The 21,892-nt window shown below is 41.3% G+C and overlaps 1 protein-coding gene across 1 annotated transcript in view; it reads right to left on the bottom strand.

Moving 5' to 3' along the window:
* Nucleotides 1-21,892, bottom strand: part of kdm4b (lysine (K)-specific demethylase 4B) — a 61,004-nt gene that overhangs the window by 17,307 nt on the left and 21,805 nt on the right. The window contains exons 6-9 of the mRNA XM_080033322.1: nt 11,510-11,559; nt 7,987-8,090; nt 6,307-6,444; nt 57-253 (exon numbers count right to left, since the gene is read on the bottom strand). Of these exons, the coding sequence (XP_079889448.1) occupies nt 57-253; nt 6,307-6,444; nt 7,987-8,090; nt 11,510-11,559 (489 nt within the window). The remainder of the gene's footprint in view (nt 1-56; nt 254-6,306; nt 6,445-7,986; nt 8,091-11,509; nt 11,560-21,892) is intronic.

The following is a 21,892-nucleotide window of genomic DNA, read 5'->3' as shown; positions in this document are numbered from 1 at the left end:
AGTTTATCGAAACCTCAGAATTGGAAGACGACATGTACTGTAGTTTGACCTCTCACCTTTGCAGGAGGTTTGCCCGGTGGGTTACACGATGCTGCTTCCAGCACTCTAGTTGGGGGCTGCTGAGCTCAGTTGACTTGTGGTGGTCCAGCACCGTGGCGTCTTTGCCCTGCTTCCACAGCTCGTAGCGATCCGGCTGCAGGCAGCGCACAAAGACGTCCATGGAGATCTTCACCATGTCCTTCCGACAGGAGCACTGGAGACACACAAGGCAGAGAGAAGGAAGAGATGACGAGTATTATGAGCAGAGAAGAAGAGCAGCAGCAGGATGGGCGTGAAGCAAACTCTGCAGTAAACAAACGAGCCTGATCCTCCTCAGTGGTAGGATTGCTGCTGTGCATCTCCGCAGAGAGCAGTTGCTGCAGATGACACATTTAGCTACACTCGGCAGATTTGTGACTGAAAACTCTGCAGTGAGTGATCAAAAGAGGTGGCCACACAGCAAGAAATCCACCAGACAGCACGGAAGAGGATGGTGAAGAACAGCGGGGGAGAGTATGCAGAAATCACACTGTAAAGAGGCCGTTTGGAACTTTGTTGTCGGGTTCGCTAGCTACCATTTAATAACTAAGTCAATGTTAATTTCAATCAAGCAAACCTACTCGGTGGCGAATAATGAGACTTTGAACTATCTGTACAAGTGCACATTTACCAGTGATAATAAATGCATTGTACAAACACTCACAGCCTCAAGATGACTCACCAAACTTCCATAAGGAGATTACAGGTCAATGAATTATTCTACTGACTGGAAGAGCGGTGGAGTGGCAGAGCTGTTAAATAAAACAACAGTGCTGAATAGAAGTGAGGGAGAAACGACAAGTACGGCAGAAAAAAAAAGTTTGGGAATGAAGGAAACAAGGAAGGAGATGAAACAAACAAAGAAGGGCAGGAGGGAGGGAGGAAGGGGGAGAGAGAGGGAGAGAGAGATATAAATATAATTCTCTTTTTGTGCCTCGCTTGCTGTATTACATTCTGGCCCCATTATTTCCTGAGCTGTGCTGTGAGCCTGATGTTCAATTACTGGAAACACAGCATCTCACCGTACCCAGCAAAACAATATCCAGCCTACATCTCATCTAGACACCACTTGACAGACGGAAACATTTTAAATATAGGGGGGGGGGCTGTTGGGACAGAGAGTCGGAAGTCAGACAGGGGCAAGTGAGCATTGGTACAGCTGATTGCTACCAATCGTGAAAACTTAAGAAAACAAAACGACATGCCAGGAAACTCGAAAAGATATTGCCCCTGCACTGATTGTACCTGGCAAAATGTTCTACTTTTACTTGTTAAACGATGTAAAGGCTCCTCCTGTCTTCATGAAACTATTGAGTGCTTATGGAGATTGTTGCCATCCTCAAGGGCCAGGGGGAGTTACACTTTATCATATAAAAACTTAATTAGAGGAGGGAAAGAGATTTGGAGATGCACAAGATCTGAGAAAATAAAACCTCACCCTGAGGCAGACATTCAATGAGCCCTAAAGTGTACTTGGGCTCCTAATGAAGCTAAATTGTGGGAGCCATAGAATACCTCGAGCCTGGGGATTCCCTTTGGATCAGTGGATGTGCCAAGTACCAATAACAAAACAGGGTTGAAGTCTGACCCGCCCCACTTTAGCTAGGACATTTTGATTATCCCAAATTCTTTATGCTTGCTTTGATCACACTATAGCTTATGAGGGCAGAAATAAGGGCGGTGGGGGGGGGGGGGGCATAATTAAAAGAATTGTAAAGATGCAGATGCAGAATATACTGCACAGCAGGGCTGTATATCATCCAGTTGCTCGTGCAGTTAGAGCCTACTGTGAAACGAGACCAGAACGTATCTGAAGCCTTAATTGTTCCTCTGTTCCAAAAATGCATTGCAGGTTTTTCCCCGAGATGCAGCATGCAGTAGATAGAAAAATGCTAACCAAGTTTAAATAATGACTAAATTGCTCTCATTTTTCTACCACTTGTTTCTTACCCTTCTTTATCTCACTATATGCAACCCCATTAAACAACAGCTGCTTAGTATGCTGAATATAAAGAGGACAATTTAAATGAAACAGTAAACAAGGTTTGCATGTTATTAAGTAGGAGGTGGTCTATTGCTTTCACAACTGTAGACCTGACTGTATGCATAACAGACAGTATATACAGTAGTGTGTTGCTGCAACTAGAACTATAAACAAACTAGTTGGCTAGAAACCAAAAGTGTTGGAATGGCTCCTTGTGTTATAGGAACTTTCAAGACAGTCATATCTACTGGCTCGTCATGTTATTGTGCTGCCTTGTTAGATGCAAGCAGGTTCAAGTGGCAAAGGTTTCACATCACACACACACAACTACAGTGTGAAATCACAGGTTTCTAATGTGATAATGTTATCTTCCTGTTTTGTGTGTTAACGGGCATAAAACACACATGCATGTTCTCGCTGCTCATATGATCCTCACCCTGGACAGCTGGGGCCTCTGCCGCTTTAGCAGCAGCCTCTAGGTAAACAGTCTCCATCTAGTTTTCTGACAAAATATTGAACGTACGGGATTTTTTCTTTGGGCGTCACCATCTTGGCCTCTAAACAGAACTTTCGACTAAACAATCATACTATTTCATCTGTTTAATAAAGCGCTTAGCTTACCACACAACTTTAAAGAATGCATTTTGTTAATTGGTTATTGGAGATAGAGGTTACACATAAACACAGTTTGTCTGGACTCGCCCAAAACAAGACAGGTCTGCAAATACATACAAAAGAGTCCTCTGCATTTTTCCCTTTTGAGATGAAAAAGTGATGTTGTTTAGTCTGGGAACAGGGAGGATGATGCCGGCTCCTCTCACAGACAGAAAAATGGCAGCTTGGGGGAACGGCAATAAAGTGTGTCTGAGCACCAAACCAATGGAGGGATGCTTTCATTCAGAACAATACAGAGTCAAAGCCCTGAAACTGTAAACATTCAGCAACACAGTGGCGCCGCAGACTTAAATATTTTCAGAAATAATCTACAAAATTATTTTTGGCATCTCTAGTGCTTTAGAAGGCTTATTGCTGGGCAGTTTCCTACACAAAAAATGCATGCACTATTTCTTGATTTCTGAGGTATGTTATTTTTATATCACACTTAAGGAACTTGTGTCTCATGCATTTACTGTGACCTTATATGGAAGGATATCGTAATGATGCCCGGTACTTGTTTCCTACTTAGTAAATCCAAGTTATGTGTAAAAATGATTAATCTCACAAAAGTCTGAGTGACATGTTGAACTCTTGAATTACTAGAAAATAATTTAAGGCCAGAACATTTAATTTAAGGCGCATAAGTAGCCTACTTGCACAAACAGTTTGCAAGGACAGCAGACCTGCCTTGACCGCAGGTGTGTATTCACTTAATAGTAAGACAGATGGGTCAGCAGTGGGGGAGGTTGTATTTAGGGAACACACACACACACACCTCCTCTGGTTGTGAGCTGGCAGCCCCTAAACAGTGACAAATTCGATCCTGAGGCCCATCGGTCACTGTCCTGTTTGGTGCTGACTGAATAGAGCTAGGCAGGGGGTGGGCGGGAGAGGGAGGGGAGGGGAGACAGTCAAACTACTTCACAGATGAACGCTTGAGCCAAATACAGAGAGAGAAAGATGGGGGGTGTTAAGATGAAGACCAAGAGCGAATGAAAATACTTTCTTGTTGACAAAAGAAGATGGCGTAGGCAAGCCTTTCAATTCAATGGGGAGTGGAAATGAAATCATGACACATTTTTCTCACTGTACTGCACACAAAATTAATGCTAAAACATGGAGTAGCATAAGCAAAAGTAGGGAGTTCAAAAGAGGCCGTTACAATGATATCCATCTTAAAGAGGACCTATTATACTACTTTTCTGGTCTTAATTTCTTGTTTTACACTGCTATAGAGCAACCTGACACGAATCACATCACAAAAAACTATGTAGATTTTCGGGAAGCTCTTTCTCTTATTTTGGCGATCCAGCACATCCTGTCAACACTTGAGTGTGTGTGCTTCGGCAATCTCCGCTCCCTCCGCCTGTGCATCGGCCATCTCCGCTACCCTCCCCCCCCCCTCTTGCAAACCCCACTCCGTTGTGATTGGTTACCTTCCTTCCGGAACACTTTCAGTGGCGGGAAGCGCGAGCATGGACCTATAAAGGCGCGAGGCAGACGCGAACAGGGAAGTGACAGCATTACCATACATGGAAACATCCGCGTGGTCACGTCACAAATTTTTATGCGACGTCACGAATTATGAAAGGGTAGACCGCTCTGAAGACGTGACTTCTCGACTGGCTAGAATAGTGTTTAGTGCTCTGCACAGACACCCCAGACGGTCAGCAGGGAATACGTCGAAATGCATGTAAGTCATTATTTGATAATTTAGTATGGTTAAGCATGACTATGAATCATCATAACAACGTTTATAGGTCATAAAAGTCAAAAAGCATCATAGGTCCTCTTTAAGTTCTCTGAAACTAAATAACATCATTGAGCATAAGCTGCTGGTAGTGGTCATACAAGATAAAGTGAGACTACCCCTGTGTGTATTTAAATTAACAAGGCTATGTTGAACTGCTAAGAAATGTAGCTTTTCCTTTGTAATAAGAAGAAGATGTTCTTTCTTCTTAAGTTACATGATCGAGCTGAAAAGGATGGGTTGTATTACAAATTGTACTTATTCTACCGCATTTAAAAACGTTACTTAAAAACAGGTGCTCTACGTTCTGTTTGAGACTTGCAGGCATTTGGGATAAACTTTTATACTTTTACGTAAAGAATTTCAATAAGAGAAAAGGGAGGGAGAAAATTAATCTCACAGGTCATAAGCCGTTAATGACACCCAGTGCCAGTGACGGGGCATTTGACCTGTACTGTATGTTTTGTAAATTAAAATGATTCATGAACCGGTATGGGTTCAGGGTCTTGCTTGAAAACAACCATAGTTTCAACCCTTGAAAGTATGATTGCTGATGGGACTGAATTTAAGCCGCACTGGTATCGGGACAATCTCTGTGACCACCATGCTACCACATCACCCCCAAGAGAATAAAAACACTTGTATAAAAGACAAAGAGAAAAAGGCAATGGGCCTGGAGAAAGAGAACGTCTCATTGGTCGAGCTGTTTTCTGTCACATTCCTCTGACAGTGTGCGGTGCTGCTCTGTCGATTTGTCGACTTGCATTAGCAGTGCAGAGTGGAGCGCTCTTCTTTATCAGACCGAGAGAGTAGTAGTGTAGTGGAGATGTTCCCTTGAGCACTGGGCTACGAGGAGGGAAACTGCTGGAGCCTGGACTACTGGTTCTTAAATTACAAGTGGCCACACGGGTAAAGTAGGAAGGAAAAATGAGAAAGAGGTAGAAAGAAGGGAGATGTACTTCTGCAAACTGGCACCTCATAAATCTGACATGCAGCGAAGTAGAAAGAAAGTACACACACACACACACACACACACACACACACACACACACACACACACACACACACACACACACACACACACACACACACACACACACACACACACACACACACACACACACACACACACACACACACACACACACACACACACACACACACACACACACACACACACACACACACACACACACACACACAAAAGGGAAGAGAGCGAGGAAGTGAGCAGGGAAATGAAGTGCAAAGTATAGAAAATAGACAAAGGGGTGAGGTTCTTCCCGAGGAGATTGTCGTTTAGCTCCCGTCCACAACCAACCCATGACCTGTCAATTTCATGCTCAGTAGCCCACAGGCAAAGTGGCAGTTTACGTCAATGGAAGGATGCAGGGGTACGGTTCGTGTTGGTAACAGATGGTGTACAGCAGACAACCAGAAGCTGCTTTTATATTTCGATACGATCTACTTCTTCATCCTCTCAGAGAACCAAACAGCCAGAGCAGCAAGGCTGCAAAGTTGCTGCTGAATCACACGTTGGATTAAACCCCTTCAACAGGAGGTGTGAACTTGCAAACTGCCCTCAGAGCATTTGTATGGGGGTGATGACATTTGTTGAGCTTCAAGTTAAGGTTTCCATCTGTTTTTTCTTTCACATCAAAAATGTTACACCTCGTTTCAGTGACAAGCTACTGATGCCAAAACTATTTTCCTAAAATGTATGACATTTTAAGACAACGGAGTGTCTTTCTGTTAAATATCCAGATTGTACTACATGGAACGTTGTTAACTTTGTTGTTGTAGGTTGAAAACATACCCAATAGAGTCAGTCTCATCTTACCTGTGTAGCCATCTTCCCGTAGTCGACCCAGCGAAGGGTTGCAAAGTTTGTGGACTCTGCGCAGTTGAAGCCATGGTTGAAGCCAGCGTGGTAGCCATAAGGAAAGGTGATCATAAACTCCCCTTCATTCTGAGTTATCTGTTCACACACACAGAGAGAGAGAGTGGCACTTTTTGTTCAAATGTAAATAAAAGCTGAAAAAGAAAAAGTTTTTCACAATGATGCCTCTTGTACATCGTCTTATTATCTTCTGGGAGAAGCCTGTGTCATTTCCAATTAAGGAAATAACTTGCTGGTTGAATAAAAGTAAGTTTAAGTCAAAATTTGACAGGGGTATGTATAATTTCAGGCATGACTGTATGTATATATATCTCATCCTGGCAAAATAAAACAACTAATTAGTTCCTTCATCAAGGACACTTTTACACCTTTTTTTTTTAATTGGTTTGAGAGCAAACACCCATTCAATAATTATAGCTATGCTCGTTTAACATTCATTTTCAAAGATTTTATTTTATTGTTTAAAAGGGTGTTAATTAGAAAAAAGATGACCTTTAAAAAGATATCCTTGCACTGATTTTTCTGTACCTTTTACAAAAACACTTTAATTAAACGTAATACTTTCTTTCCAGTTGATAATCTGCATATCCTCTAAATGTTATACTTCAGACACTACTTTTACTCACTTCAGTTCTCTATAAGCATGCTTCAGCCTTTGCTTTTGTCTTATTTGAAATGTGTTGTGTTCAATTTGAACAATTCTTAATTGCTGCTGTGACTCACAGTTGTCCAACCGAAAAAATTATTTGGGATCTCATTCTGAAATATATTCCTTTACTCAAGTTTAATTCCTTAGAAACAACTTTCCTGACATACCAGCAGAGGCCGAACATACTGCAGCTCCAAGTATTCAGTGTCTTCACACAAGCTCAGTGTTATTCTGAGAGTGATTAAAAATGTGAGGACAACTAGCATGCTCTTTTTTCAAAAAGGTGTTGCCCTGAAAACTTAAGCCCTCCATGTCTGGCTGTGGATCTGAACTTCTGTGTGAAGCCTGGATCCGGAGAAATCAAGAGACACATTAAGCCAGACAATGTGACAGGTATGAGGGGGGGGGGGGGGCGTTGAGGCTTAGAACATGAGGTAAACTTCTTCAACTAAAGGCAGTGGTTCAGATATCAAACGTCCCTTTTTCTGTCTTGCGTGAACCCAAGAAGGCAGTTTTATTTTTACTCATGAATCGGGAGAGGTAGTGTAGGAAGGTGTGTGTAACGTGTTTTGCTGTGATAATGACGTCCTGATGAGGGAGGGTGTGTGTGTGGGTGGAGACCTGTCTGCTAACAGTGGAGAACTATGAGCGCCTTCTCTGTGCCAATCTTTCCTTTTCATTAATCTTTCATTCATTCTTACTGTATCATAACTAAAGCCTGACGCATTTGTGATGTTTGTGTCAAAGCTGGGCCGCTGACCTCCCTTGCGTTGTCGTTGGTCATTTAAAATAAGCCAATCCATTTCTGAGATTTAAACAAGAAGACCCAGAAATTTTAGCAGGGATCGTGCAGAAACAAATGCTTCAATTAACCTTTAAAGAAAAACATTAAATAAAATAAACATTATTTTATCCCAGTGACCAAAACAATGTTCTTTTGTGTCATGCAACATTGACCGAATGGCACTCACCCTGTCGAACGGAATTCCATATTTCTTCAGAATGGAGGGAGATATCAGCGTCATCTTGTGGCGTAGGAAAGCGTCGCAGCCTTGGCAGCTGCCAGGGAAGAAGCCTGTACGGGGTGACAGCAAACACAGGACTTATGGATGTTTCCGAAAAGGAGGAGAAACTCGTATTGTCTAGTCTACCAAATCTTACCATAATATAACTGTGAAATCGTCTATTTGCTGAAATGCATGACTTGATCATCAGCAAATATTGCTTTATCAGATTACTGGGCATGATCACTCAAACACTGTACTGTATGTTCAGAGTCATCTCACTCATCAGTTCACTGCTGTATCATCGGTGATCGGGTTCTTCACTTCACTTTATATTACTTTATGTAGTTATTTTCAGATATGTGCGTTTGTAGGTTCCTAATGTTTCCAAGGTAAGATATTAGAAATATAGGAGGTCTAAGCTGCTTTAATTGATTATGTCTATGCCCTCAAGGTCACTTGCAAAAAACAAATATATACATATATACTGTGTATATTTATATCTGCAGTCATCATACTTTATAAAACTCAGTTTATATTATGCAAGTGTCCGATGAACTTCTACTACAATACTATTAGCAAACGAACGCAATGTATTGCATAGCTAAAACTTTGCAGTGTTACCTTTCTGCTACCAAAAAACCCACTCACTTTCTAAAAAACACAGATTGCTTTGAGATCAAAACATAACCTGACCCGTTGACATTTTGGGTTTTCAAATTCCCAAGTCTCCCTCTAAAACAAAGGCTTGTTTTTGCTCTTGGAGACAGAGAGTCTCATGCGGGCTCTGCATAATCAAACACAAGGATTTCTCCTCCATCACCCGCTCTCGCACTCTTTACTGTCTGTACCCAACAGTGCCTCAAAGGGGGGTCCATCCCAGCCTCAAACCAGTTAAAACTTTAATACGACCGACAGTATAATCGGCACCCATTTCATCCTTCATTTTCACTGCATTGTTTCAGCCTCTGTTCCACCCTACAAAGCAGAAGAGGGAGAGAGGGCCTCTATTCTCTCATCGCCGGCCTGCTTGTTGGAGCTGATAAAAGGTGAATAATGTGCCGACAGAGCCTCGGTATTAATCCCCATTAAAATGCAGCTGGCTCTCCCGAGCTCTCCGCAGGGTAATATTAACTTAAAGGCTTCATTCTGTCCTTTAGAGTTTGAAAAGTTCCTGCTTTCAACCCATCCCAGTCTCCCCTCACCAAATACATCTGAAGCCATGCCTGAAATAATGCGGAGATGAGGAGCGATAAGAGCAACGGCTGTCACTTTGTCAAATGTTTAAAGAGGAGTTTTCAGGTAACAAGACCCATTGTCCCAGCCCCATTAAGGCGTTCCTAGGACGCCCATAACTGTCTTTTTAGGACCTCTTAAACAGTTGGCTACCTGTGCTGACAGCTTTGATAGGTCAGCGGGTGCTTGTTAAATAGCGTTGGCATTGCATTCCTCCCACTGCCAGCTGCTTAGATAAGAGGAGAGAGGAAGGCTGCAATCTGACTGTGACTGAGAGCTCAATGCCGACATGAAGAGTGATTAGAAATAGCAACGTTTGCTTCACTGACTCAAGCTACTTCTGACGATAACTAAAGGTCCAGATTAAGAACCACTCAACTTGATAAGGCAGATAGAGGAGACATAACTACGGTACTCTCTTTTACATTGAAAACAAAAGCAATTCTGAAACAACATTTAAAGAATTACACAGGGCACGTAATGGCAGCCTCAGTGCACCTGGGAAAAACCTATATATATATATATAATTCAAACTTTTAGGTGAATTTTAGTCAAACAAAATCAACAAAAACAATGTATCTGGTGCAATGACTAGGCTGTCACAGTTAAAAAAGCACAATTGAATGTATTTAACTCTAATTGGGGCCGATTTTCATTTAGGAGAGCCAGAGAGTCCAGATAACACGGGGGGCCTTGGAAATGGAACAACTAAATAGATAGCAAACCATTCTTACCGTTGTTAATGTCCGCTGTGAATCCATTTCATTCAAGGCAGTGGTTCTTTTAAATACTGATTTCACCGAAGTGTGTAATTGAAGTGTGAATCAGACACTGATTATAGGGTGGATAGAAATGGGGCTCTCTCACTGTTGATCATCAGGAGTTAACATCAAACAGGTTTAACTAACAACATGAACAGTGGCTGCATGTCATTCAAGTGCAGCAATCTCAGTAAGACTGCCATAACGTGCTTGATACACCAGTGATTGCCTTGGTATGACATTTTTTATTCCATTTACATGGGCATCTTTTATCATGCCCTGAGCACGTTTAAACATCATTTATACTGTAAATCGTGTGCCAGTACAAAAGCGGGATAGCGAGTGACAGAGGCTATGCACTGGTGATTATTGATTTGTTCTCAGCTCTGCAAGACAAACGGTGTCTGTGTTTAATGTAGTCTGGATTGGGAAAATCTCCATCATCATCCCCTTGTCTCCGAGTGAGTAAATCCGCATTGATCAAAACAGGGGACAGGAGGAGGGAGGAGGACAACCAATTGGTATAAAAAAAAGGGGTGGTGGGAAAATAAATGTTGTGTGTGGATATCTGGCTGGTTAAATACTGTCACTTCAGGCCCAATTTATCTGAGCTGCACACGATTATTAGAGTTAGAGACATACACCTCATGTCAGAAGTAACTCTGGCTTTAAGATGCAGCAGAGCATGTTGTAAAGTATGAATTAATTTTAATTAAATTATTAATTTAAGGTTATAAATGTATTTGATTTTGTCAACATCTGCAATGCCCTTGGATTGTGGCAAATGCAGCGTAACAAGCAGAAACCGCCGCAGCACTCTACGGTGCAGAATCGATTGGACTTTATTGCATGGGCTTTGGAAGTTTTCTGCAGAACACAGCTGATGCTGATGCTGCTGCCTGCGGTTCACCAAGCCTCCACCTCCAAACTCCGTATCTACAGCCCTCTCCATCTTTTTAGTACAAGTGACTGCACACACTAAGTGCTTCAAGCTGCTCTATCTAAGCACAGCCAGGTGACAAAAAAAAAAAATAATAATTCTCCCTTTTTTATGTTCTGAGAACATACGTTATCAAAGTTCCTTACCCACAGAGTGCATGCAGAATATGTTTCAAATTGGAGGCCCCACAGTGTATACTACACTACCCACTACCATGAATACTGCGTCAATCAAGAAAGGAAAATGGTAAAATGTTGTTTATTGTGAGTGAAGTGTTCTTAAAAGTGTTGTGCACGCTTTGCTTAAAAGGAGTGAGGCAGCGGTGTAGCTAAGAGATGCCACTTTTCTTTCATTCCTCTAATGAAAGAAAGAACGAGTAAGAACGCTCTCATGTTTATTCTGTGCTTGTGTTAAGTGTGTAGCTTGTGTATGATATCATGGTGTGTTTAACAGTCTGATGCTCCTTCACTGACGAGCAGAAAGGCAGTGTGTTGAAGGGTTGAATAGGCAAAAAAAATGAAGGTTTTAATTGAAAGTACGATCAGGGCCTCACCTTGTGCCAACCTCTCGAGCCTCTTCCCGTGCTCAGGTGGGATGGCGTACCTGCAGACAGAGGGGAAGAAAGATCATCGGTTTATTGAGAGTTGGCAAACAAGGTCAAAGGTTTGACGTCTGTGGCAGCAAGCAAACAAGCTCTACCACATGTTGTCTAACTTGTACAGTACCATTTTCTAAATCTTCTTCTTGATCCAATAGTCTTGTAAAGTAGAACACAGTTAGTACATATTACTGAAATGTCTCTCATGTATAGCATTCATGGTATCTGCACATTTTTAAAGTTCAAATTTAAAGACATTTAAGACCTTTTTAAGACCTCTAAAATGAAAAAATAATACCAATACCGCGGTAATAGAAATCGACAAACTACACTACAGTATACTACGTAAAGGGTTGCATTAAATCTGACTAACAAATATTCAATGCACTTTAGCTAACAACTGCTGTCTAATTACAGAAAATAAAAAATGTTCAGCAGTCTGAATGAAGACAATGTCCCCCTGCATTTACCATCAAATACATACAGTGCTGTGTGAAAGTTTGTGAACCCCTTGAGCCTTTTGGAATTTTATTTATGTTTACCATTATTAATTAATTTTTATCAATACCAGTATTTTTTTATATGAAATAACAGGTGTTTGTTTTTCTCTCATATAATTGATTGGATTTATATAGCGCTTTATTTCGATGTTGTTGACTCAAAGCGCTTTACAGGGTTCCAGGTTCAATTCGTTCACACACAGTCATACCAGTGGTGGTAAACTACGATAGTAGCCACAGCTGCCCTGGGGCAGACTGACGGAAGCGAGGCTGCCATTCTGCGCCATCGGCCCCTCCGACCACCACCTCAAACACACAGAAATCATACACATTCACACAAGGCAGGGTGGGTGAAGTGCCTTGCCCAAGGACACAACAACCATGACACAGGTGGCCGGGCGGGGATCGAACCGCCAGCCCTTGGATCGTTGGCCGACCCGCTTAACCACCTAAGCCACAGTCGCCCTAAATCACTACATTGGTCTATTTCATCACTCGATTTGGCCCACCTGATTGTGTCAACCTGCTCGATTTAAGCAATGCAGCTCAGGGTTCACAAACTTTTGCACATACAACATTTGTCAAATAATTTGTTTTATCTGTTTTAACAAATGATTTCTGGAAAAGAAAAATGTTGAATTGATAAACAAACATCTGTTATTTCATATAAAAAATACTGGTATTGATAAAAATGAATTAATAATGGTTAAAATAAATAAAATTCCAAAGGGCTCAAGGGGTTCACAAACTTTCACACAAGTATAAGAGATCACTGTAAAGGCAACCTGAAAACCAATCATTCCCACCTTTTCAACCAATTATAGATCTCTGTATCAATTGGTTTACATTTTCTGATTAATCGAGTAACAAGAAGAGTTTAATCAATTTAGAAAATACGTGTTAGGTGCGGCACACAATATTTTAATTAGGCTATAAATTAAAAATGGGATATTTTTTGGGGAAGAATAATCCGAATGTTCTTCATATTTTAATTCCTTATTCAATAAATAACAAACTTAGTCCATTAACTTTCTTTTTCCGAACTTATGGCAGACACTATTTAAAAATTGGTTCCACAGGTCAAGGGAGGTTTATGCAATTTCAAAATCGTATGTGTATGTTGGCCAACTGTAGATTTACATCCATGCTCACGAGACCTGAGGTAATATGCGCAAAGTAATTTTTTCTTCATACAGTATTGTTGCAGGCATTCAGGTTAATAAACCGCGGGTATCAGGGTTGTACCGATTGGCAAAGGAAACGTATGCTACTATCTGCGATTGATGGGAGGTTCGGCAATAGTTTTTATCTAGCTGTTAGAAAGGGAGTGCAGAGTGGAGAGAAAGAAAGTGACAGAAAGAGAGACAAGCAGTGTGATAGAGACCCGCGTCTCACTCCATGAGCTCACGCCAAGTCAACGCGACCTGAATGAGCTGAATGAACGTCTATTAATAAATATAGATAGCCTAAATAAACATGTTTAGCCTACTAAACACAACCAACGTGTTGTGTGATTTGCGTCAGTAGCCTACCCTATATCATCAGCGGGCGGGTGGTTGCGCACCTACAAGCAGCGTGTGGTCGCGGTCGTGGGGTGAAAAAAGCCAGCCACGGTATTTGTCGTCCTCCCTCCACCTCTTACTGAATTTATAATAGCTTGGCATGCATTCCGCCGCGTCGTTCTCTCCTTTTTTGCTCTACCGCGGCCGACTCCAAATTCGAAAGCAGGGAACACACATTCCTCTTCTACGTTTTAAATGCGGTACCCAGCCTAACACGGCCGTACTGCCTCTAGTGTAGCCTATGTGTCGGACTTGCCAGATATCTTTGAAGTAGGCTATATAAAACACCGATAAAATAAAAACATAGAAATATAATTAAACTAGAAAACTAGAAAGAAACAAATAAGGCAAGCTCATTAATTCTGCCCCCGATTAAATTTAATGCCGCCCACCCAATAATTCCAGACTTTTTAAGACATTTAAGGCCTTGAATATTGAAACTTAAATTTAATGACTTTTAATGCTTTTCAAGATCCGCGGCAACCCCGATAGCATTGTTGTTTGTTATAATTTTAGAATAGCAACATCTTTTTACATCTTTAATCTATGAAACCATTGGTATTGAACAAGTGGAATTCACACCGAGAAAAACTTAAGTCTTCACATAAAGGTGTTGTCCAAAGGTCCATTCCAAAGAATGCAAATTTTAGGAGGCAGCACAGTATCAATGCATATACGTGGACAGACAATTGTGTGCTAGTTGTCAGATGGAGGCAAAAACCATACAAGTTGACAACATTTCACTCAACTTAATCAGAAACATATGTAAAATTTGAAGAAAGTGGAAAGACACACAGCAAAGGCACACTCCAAAGTGTGGTAATGTGTGTGTGTGATGATAGCCAGCTGGTATCGACTGTTTGGGGGCAGAGCACATGAACTTGCTCTTAGTTATCTCTTAACATACATTGAGAATAAAAGTTAATATGGTAGAATCAGTCACTACCTGCTGATTAAAAAAACAGCATCGTCTAGATACAGTATTTAGTAAAAGTTCAAATTTGAAGGTGAGAAGGAGGGGAAAAGGGAGAGTCAGTGATGGAAAAGATGAATTGACCGGTGAAGGGCAGGACAAGGAGAAATTACTGTTTGGGGAGTGCTGGCTTATTTGACTGCCCTCAGCACTCACCGTTTTAAGGTATTAAATTACCCGTGACGTATAGTCGTATACCTCACCTACCCTCCCTCCTGCTCTCTTTTACTCATGCACACATCATGCAAACAAACCATTATCCTTCTCCATGTTTGATGGATGATCGCTTGAAGTTTTCGTTCATGTTGCTTTAATCTGTTAGATTGTTCTCATCTACTCTAGTCCATCACCACTTGTTTTTAGGCCAAGGCATGGCTTTGCTCATCTTTTATTTCTTTAAAAAAATACAGTAATCCTGTGGCCCTGGTGCAGTTTTGCCTCACATAGAGCAAGGCAGTAGCATAACCAAGAAGTCAATATATGATGAATGCACTGTTAGGTATGTACCATAACACAAGTAGAAAGCAAGTTTACTTGTATAATAAACTAAACAAAGTGGGAGGTAGTTGAGATGGCTTAAATCTGCTCAATTCATTTGAGAAGTTTGTATAATTTTTTTAATAAAAAAAATATATATTTTGCAATATACTGCAATTATTTTCCTCTGGGTTAACCCTCCAGCGACCGTGGGTCATGAACAATAGGTGGACATATCTCCCTCCTTACTCAAAGGGCCAACAACCACAAAGGGAGAAGGACGAGGGAGACTGGAAAAGAAAGAACAGGAATGGAGAAAGATGGAGAGAAAACAACAACACTTAAAAGAGAGACGGCGAAAGACAGAGCAAGAGGGCACAACAGTTAGAGAGAGGGAGAGATAAAACACAAAGAAAGTAAAAAGACAAAGTCTATTTCAGTCAGAGGTGCCGAGACACGGTACCACACTGCCACCTGTAGACAGAAGCTTGGACTTTCAGGTAGGTGCAGCCAGCCTCCTGCAGTGTGTACTGTCCTAGGCTGGATTTACACAAGTATCCCATATCAGAGGCCCATGAACAAAAGTATTTTGTGACATTTGGGAGAAAGCAAGCAACATTTGACGAGAAACAAATGTTTTGAAATTCAGGATTTTGCTTTGGAGTTTTAACTGGCCTCTTATAGTAAGTAAGAATGCAGGTAACTACCTTCTATCCTGATCATTCATGATGAACCTAACAGTAATGAACCCGGTTATTCTAATCAGATATGTACCTTGTGTTTTACTTTACCGTTTTCCCCGTTTCCCTCAAAACTCTGCATCAACTAGCCCGTTGGGTTTTGGTCTTCCATTTCACCAGTGCTTCTCAAATGGTGGGGCGCGCCCACCATTTTTTTTTTTGTGCTAGCAAGCGCGATGTGTGCTTGTGTATGGTCATATCCGCGCGAAAGGCCGCGATTTGCTGTAAATAAATGTCCACATGTGTCTCCAAGTGTCTCTGTAGGCTATTTAAAAAGAAATTAAGCAAGTAGACTAATAATAACATTAATTCATTATTGGTTATCGCATCACAGAAGGCCTATTGGCCTATAATAATAAAAAAAACACCACCCTAACTATGCTTACAGTTTAAAAATGTTTTGAATGAAATGCAAACCTCAGTGAATCATTTGCTCTTGTTTCACTGTCCTGAGATTCACACAGACTGAGCAGTCTTGTTTAAATGTTACAAATTGAGCTAATAAACTGAACTTTACATTTTTTGCTGCAGAAGTTATCTCAGCTAATTTTTGTTATCTAATTTGATAAGGTGATTGTATGCAGAATGCTCGTGCCAGAAACTCATACAGTGGTTTTCTACGGATAAATAAATAAATATTAGCAGGTTCTCAAAAGTATTTCAATTTAGGGGGGGTGGAGGGGACGGGGGGGGCGCGAAAAAATTTCTGTCCCCTAGGGGGGGCAAGACAGAAAATAATTGAGAACCACTGCATTACACCACAGCACAAGGGGCTTTCTCATGAGTGTCAATATGACAAGATACAGCTAACACTAACTTTATTGTCTCTTTATGTAACACTGTGCTATAGCAACTTACCAATGACCAACAAATGTAGCCACATACACCGACCTGCATTGATGCTTTGTTTTTCTACTGTCAGCTAATACTTTGAATTTTTTCCTGCATTACGTTACACTTAGTCACAAATCATCTTTGTATCATATACTCTGCGTTGTGAGCCCTGTGTGTGAACTAGTGGCATGTAACACTGATTTTTTTGTTTGACTCAAGGCTATTCAGCAAGTTGTAAAATGTGTTTAAACTCCTACTGCACTCATCATAGTGTTGGGTAGGAAATTATGTTGGGACTGAACCACAGCAGGGGCGATAAAACAAGGTGGGTGTTAAATAATGTGTGTTACAGAGTTTGTGCTTAGCTAGGCTAAACACATCAGGGATATACTGCCGCTTTGAAGATAAAATTAATATTGATCTTTTCATCTGACTCTCGGGAAAGACAGCAGATCGGTACATTTCCTAAAATGTCAGGGTGTTCCTGTAAAAAATGTGTTTCTGGTCTTTGAGAAGCATCACATTGCATAGTTTCCTGTGTAAAGGTACACACAGACACACACACACACACACACACACACACACACACACACCAGAGCAGCCTGCTATGAGGGCCATGCCTCAGATGATCCCTTCCATCCCAGCATCAAACTAAACATATTGGCCGAACAGCGCGTCTCCAGCCTCTTCCCTCCCTCCTTAAGACACAGTTGTCATGGCAGCAACACGTCGGTGTCACTCCAGCAGCAGAAAGGGAATAACACAAATAAAACCAACACGAAGCAAATGAAGGTCTGAACATTTCTACCTCTCTGAGGACGAGTAGGATTCATCTATGGCGGGACAGCGTAAGTGTGTGGGGGGGGGATTAAGCCATTATGACATTGTGATTCAAACTGTCTATACAATTTTCTGAAATACCAAGTGCACACGCCCGCCAAATCCTACGTGAGTTGGTTTGTTTGAATGCTTTGCACACACATCTCTCTCTCTCTATTTCCCTTATCTCCTCATGCAAAGTTTTTGTTGTACATCTGTGCCTGCATGTAAACGTCTGTGTAAATAATATCCATAAATGACTCACAAACATACAGCTCCGGAAAAAATGAAGAGACCAGTCTGGATTTTTCTTAAAACTTCATCTCTACATTAATTCATGGAAATGCACTTAATGACAATATTCTTATTGGGAATTTGATAGAAATGTTGTCAGTATTTTATAGTATAAAACCAAAATGTTCATTTTATTCAAACATATGCCTATACATAGTAAAATGAGATACACTGAACATTTGGAGTGGTCTCTTCATTTTTTCCAGAGCTGTATATGTATGATCCCAGACCCTCTTGGAGCTTACACTGTATATATGCATGCAGATCTGCATTTCTCCCCTCTGGGACAAAAACAACAATGTCAAAAGGAAAATGGTTCAAAATCTTCGGACTACAGAGGAGGCTGAGGACTGATGGATTCATGATAAACGCCTCCCTTCCTGGGAAGTTGCAGCCAGGGAACACTTCAAAATATCCCTTTCAATTTCCCTTTCGTCAGCCTTTCACTATATTCCCCTCACATAGCGCTCTGAGGCTAATCATTTATCTGACAGCAGATCTACCAGCGTGCGTTGGGGTAGACAGGTGATTGAGAGGGTTCCAGCAATGAAAATAAAGAGAAAAAGAATGAGGGACGGATAAAGGCAGGGAGAAAGTGACATACTGATAAGGCTGAGATCTTTTACGTGTGTGTGTGTGTGTGTGTGTGTGTGTGTGTGTGTGTGTGTGTGTGTGTGTGTGTGTGTGTGTGTGTGTGTGTGTGTGTGTGTGTGTGTGTGTGTGTGTGTGTGTGTGTGTGTGTGTGTGTGTGTGTGTGTGTGTGTGTGTGTGTGTGTGTGTGTGGTCATTATGGTTGGGGGTCTGACTTTGATGGGAGCAGAGTTGCAGGGGGAACAGACTTAATTTCACAAATGACTGCACTATGAGAGGAAGGGAGAGAGAGTGTGTTTTAAGGGGGCATGCTCTGTTTAACAGCCTTTGATTACCCCACCACACACAAGTGTAAAAAGTGAAAAGGATTCAGTTTCAGAAAAAAAAATGCTTGGTGAGCAATATGACCGAAAACCAAGCAAGATCAATTAAAGAAAGCAAGGAAAAGAGGGGGAACAGATAAGGTGCACTAAAAGAAAAGAAAAGAACCATAGCAGTGTGAATCCAATCTAAGAGTAAATTAGGCTTAACTAATAATGGGATACATGGCATGAGTAAAATGAGTGGACATATCAAAAGTTTACAGGGATTAATTTGTAGGCAAACTGCGGACTCAGCATGGGAAGATAATGAGCTCTAAAAAGCCATACAGGTAGTACAAACTTACTGCGTACTATTAGGACAGACACATTTGAAAAGCTGTATTTTTCTGCAGTAAGATCATTACAAAAGCAGCCATAAGCGTATCTTGAGGGAAACACACACAAACTAGTGGCCTATTCAGCACAATAAAAAAACTATTGTTTTCTGAGACAGCTGTACTGTAAGTCATGATTCACGCACGTGTAATTTAAGACTGCAACAGTTAAACATTTGCATTGATTGGGGGTTCCATACCAACTGAGGCCATCGAAGCTAAAGAATAATTCAGACACATCCCTGCACGGTGCTCCATAAGCACGGTACTGCCACCACTGGCCTCAGCCTACGGAACGGCAGACCGAACATCACAGCTTGATGACTGTCATCTTTAAGAAGACACACACAGTAAGTTGTAATGATACCTTCCAGCTCGCAGTGAGAGGTGGGAAACGAGACAGAGAGATGATTTTAATGAGACCACATCACAGAGAGGGGGTACTGGTATTAGACGTGCACGCGTACACACGCGCACACACACAGGTGGCGAATAGGAGAGGGAGAAAGGTGGAAGGGAAGCATACTGTGACAAAAAGGAAGACAGGTGAGAGGGCAAAGAGGGAAAGACACACACACACAAGTATCTTTGTATTCTGAAGTCTGGGTCGGCTCTGCTCACCACCTGCAGTGCCATGAATGAAAAAAAACTGTAGGTGAAACGGGGTAAAATAACACACACACACACACACACACACACACACACACACACACACACACACACACACACACACACACACACACACACACACACACACACACACACACACACACACACACACACACACACACACACACACACACACACACACACACACACACACACACACACACACACACACACACACACACACACACACACACACACACACACACACACACACACACACACACACACACACAGGGGCATGAAAGGAACCAGAGACCTCCAGGGGGTGAGTGACAGAAGCAGAAGGAAAGGTAATAACGATGCACAGTAGAGAAAAGGAAGGAGCAAAATAACCATAGACATAATAAAGGATAGACGCCGCGTTGGCCGCTACTGCCTATTGGCGCTGACGAGCCGTGGGGCCGCCATCTTGAACTGGTCAAACGTTCCACTCAGTGTAGTCTGTTTGACAGGTGCAATGAACTGTCAGCGCATGTAATTAATCATATCTCATTAAATACCAAACTGATTTTCACACGGTCTTCTTTGCTGCAAAGATCATACATGTAGCTATGATACAGGGCACAAGTTTCGACGTGTTTTAATATTCATAGTGGGCTTAACAGTCATAGAAGATTCTGATATGATATAAAGTAACCAGACGTCCGAGATCAAAACGAGGAACATCCCCCGAAAAGGGGGAAAACGGAGACATTTCCATTTTGACTAGCAATCATATTGAAAAACCTAATATTGTGTCTTCAAAAACAAAACATGTAGTTTTTTCTGTTAAGCCATGGACAGGCAACCAACAATGGGGACGTCTGGTCACCTTTATGATAGCCTATGATGTGATGTAGTCTATGATTGGTATTTTGCAAATCACACACTATAAATATGATAGAGAAGCAGACACAGATAGGAGCATTAACGTCAGCTATTTTAATAAATTTAATAAAAAATATATGATTAGGGATATATAAATATACATAGCCTATAAACAATAATAGAATAGCCTACATTAGATACATGACAGTTGTTTTAGGCCTATGGTAGAAGACTTAGAAACAGCTTCTTTCCACAAGCCATCACTGCACTGAACACAAACGGGCACTGAAACACACACACAAGGACAATGTGCAATAATTGTAAAACAAGTACAGACATTATCTATTTATTTAACTTACAAAAGCTCACTGCTATGAAACTTGGTCTGCTGCAACTCTCAGCGCTTTTAAATCAAGTCTGAAGACTTTTCTGTTTCAATTTTAACCTGTAATTTTATTTAAATGTTTTATTTCTATTCATTCGCTTTTCTAATGTGTATTGTGTATTTTAATCTTGCCCCTGTAAAGCACTTTGAATAGCCTTGTATCTGAATTGTGCTATATAAATAAACTTGCCTTGCCTTGCTACCACTAGTCAGGGCCGCCCATAAGGGGTAGAAAGTGGGAAGGCTTTCTAGGGCCCAGCCACTTGGGGGGCCCATGGTCTTTGGAAGCCAAGAACCTAAGTAAGCTAAACTTTATTTTTAGATATTTATGTCAATATCTATTCAAAGTTGGGTGTTTACACAGAGCCGCGGCTCCGCTTACGGCCATTTAAAAAGCAGTAGAAAAGCAGAAATGTTCAAAATGTTTCAAATTGAGCACAGTGGAGTGTAACTGTTTCAAACATAATCCATCCTATAAACCCTTTGTGTGCCAAATGGTGACAAGATTGGGTTTTGATATTAAACAGTTTTGGCTGGATTATATTTCCTGAGTCGTTCCTGCTCACGGAAAACACTACTTGTGTCTGGGTGTGGTTGTGAAAAGTATTTGGACCCCATGAAAAAACAGGTTGGGTACCTTTTGTAGTTCTTCTACATTAGTTACTCTGTAATTGTCCTGAGTCTACAAACAGGTTTAAATTATCTCTCCACATAACGTACATTTTTGTGAAAAATAATTTCCCTTTGGGGACTATACCTTCTAAAGGGTTTGACATAAGTCTTCAGGTTGACACAACCAGCCAGGTCTGACCAGTTTTTCACAAACCTGGCCAATTGACCAACCAGCCGGGTCATACCACAATGAAGCTGACGAGCAGCATCCTCCTGTTTTAATTATTGCCGTAACCACCAAGGTCCTGCTTTCTGTATTTTTTCTAAAAAATAAAAATAGACCTAAAAAGTTCTTAATGCAAAGAAAAGACACAAGGC

This window comes from Ammodytes marinus (genome assembly GCF_949987685.1).
Source record: "Ammodytes marinus genome assembly, chromosome: 8".
Taxonomy (NCBI): Eukaryota; Metazoa; Chordata; class Actinopteri; order Uranoscopiformes; family Ammodytidae; genus Ammodytes; species Ammodytes marinus.
Note: the sequence above shows the minus strand (reverse complement) of the source record. Positions and strands in the feature narration are given on the sequence as shown.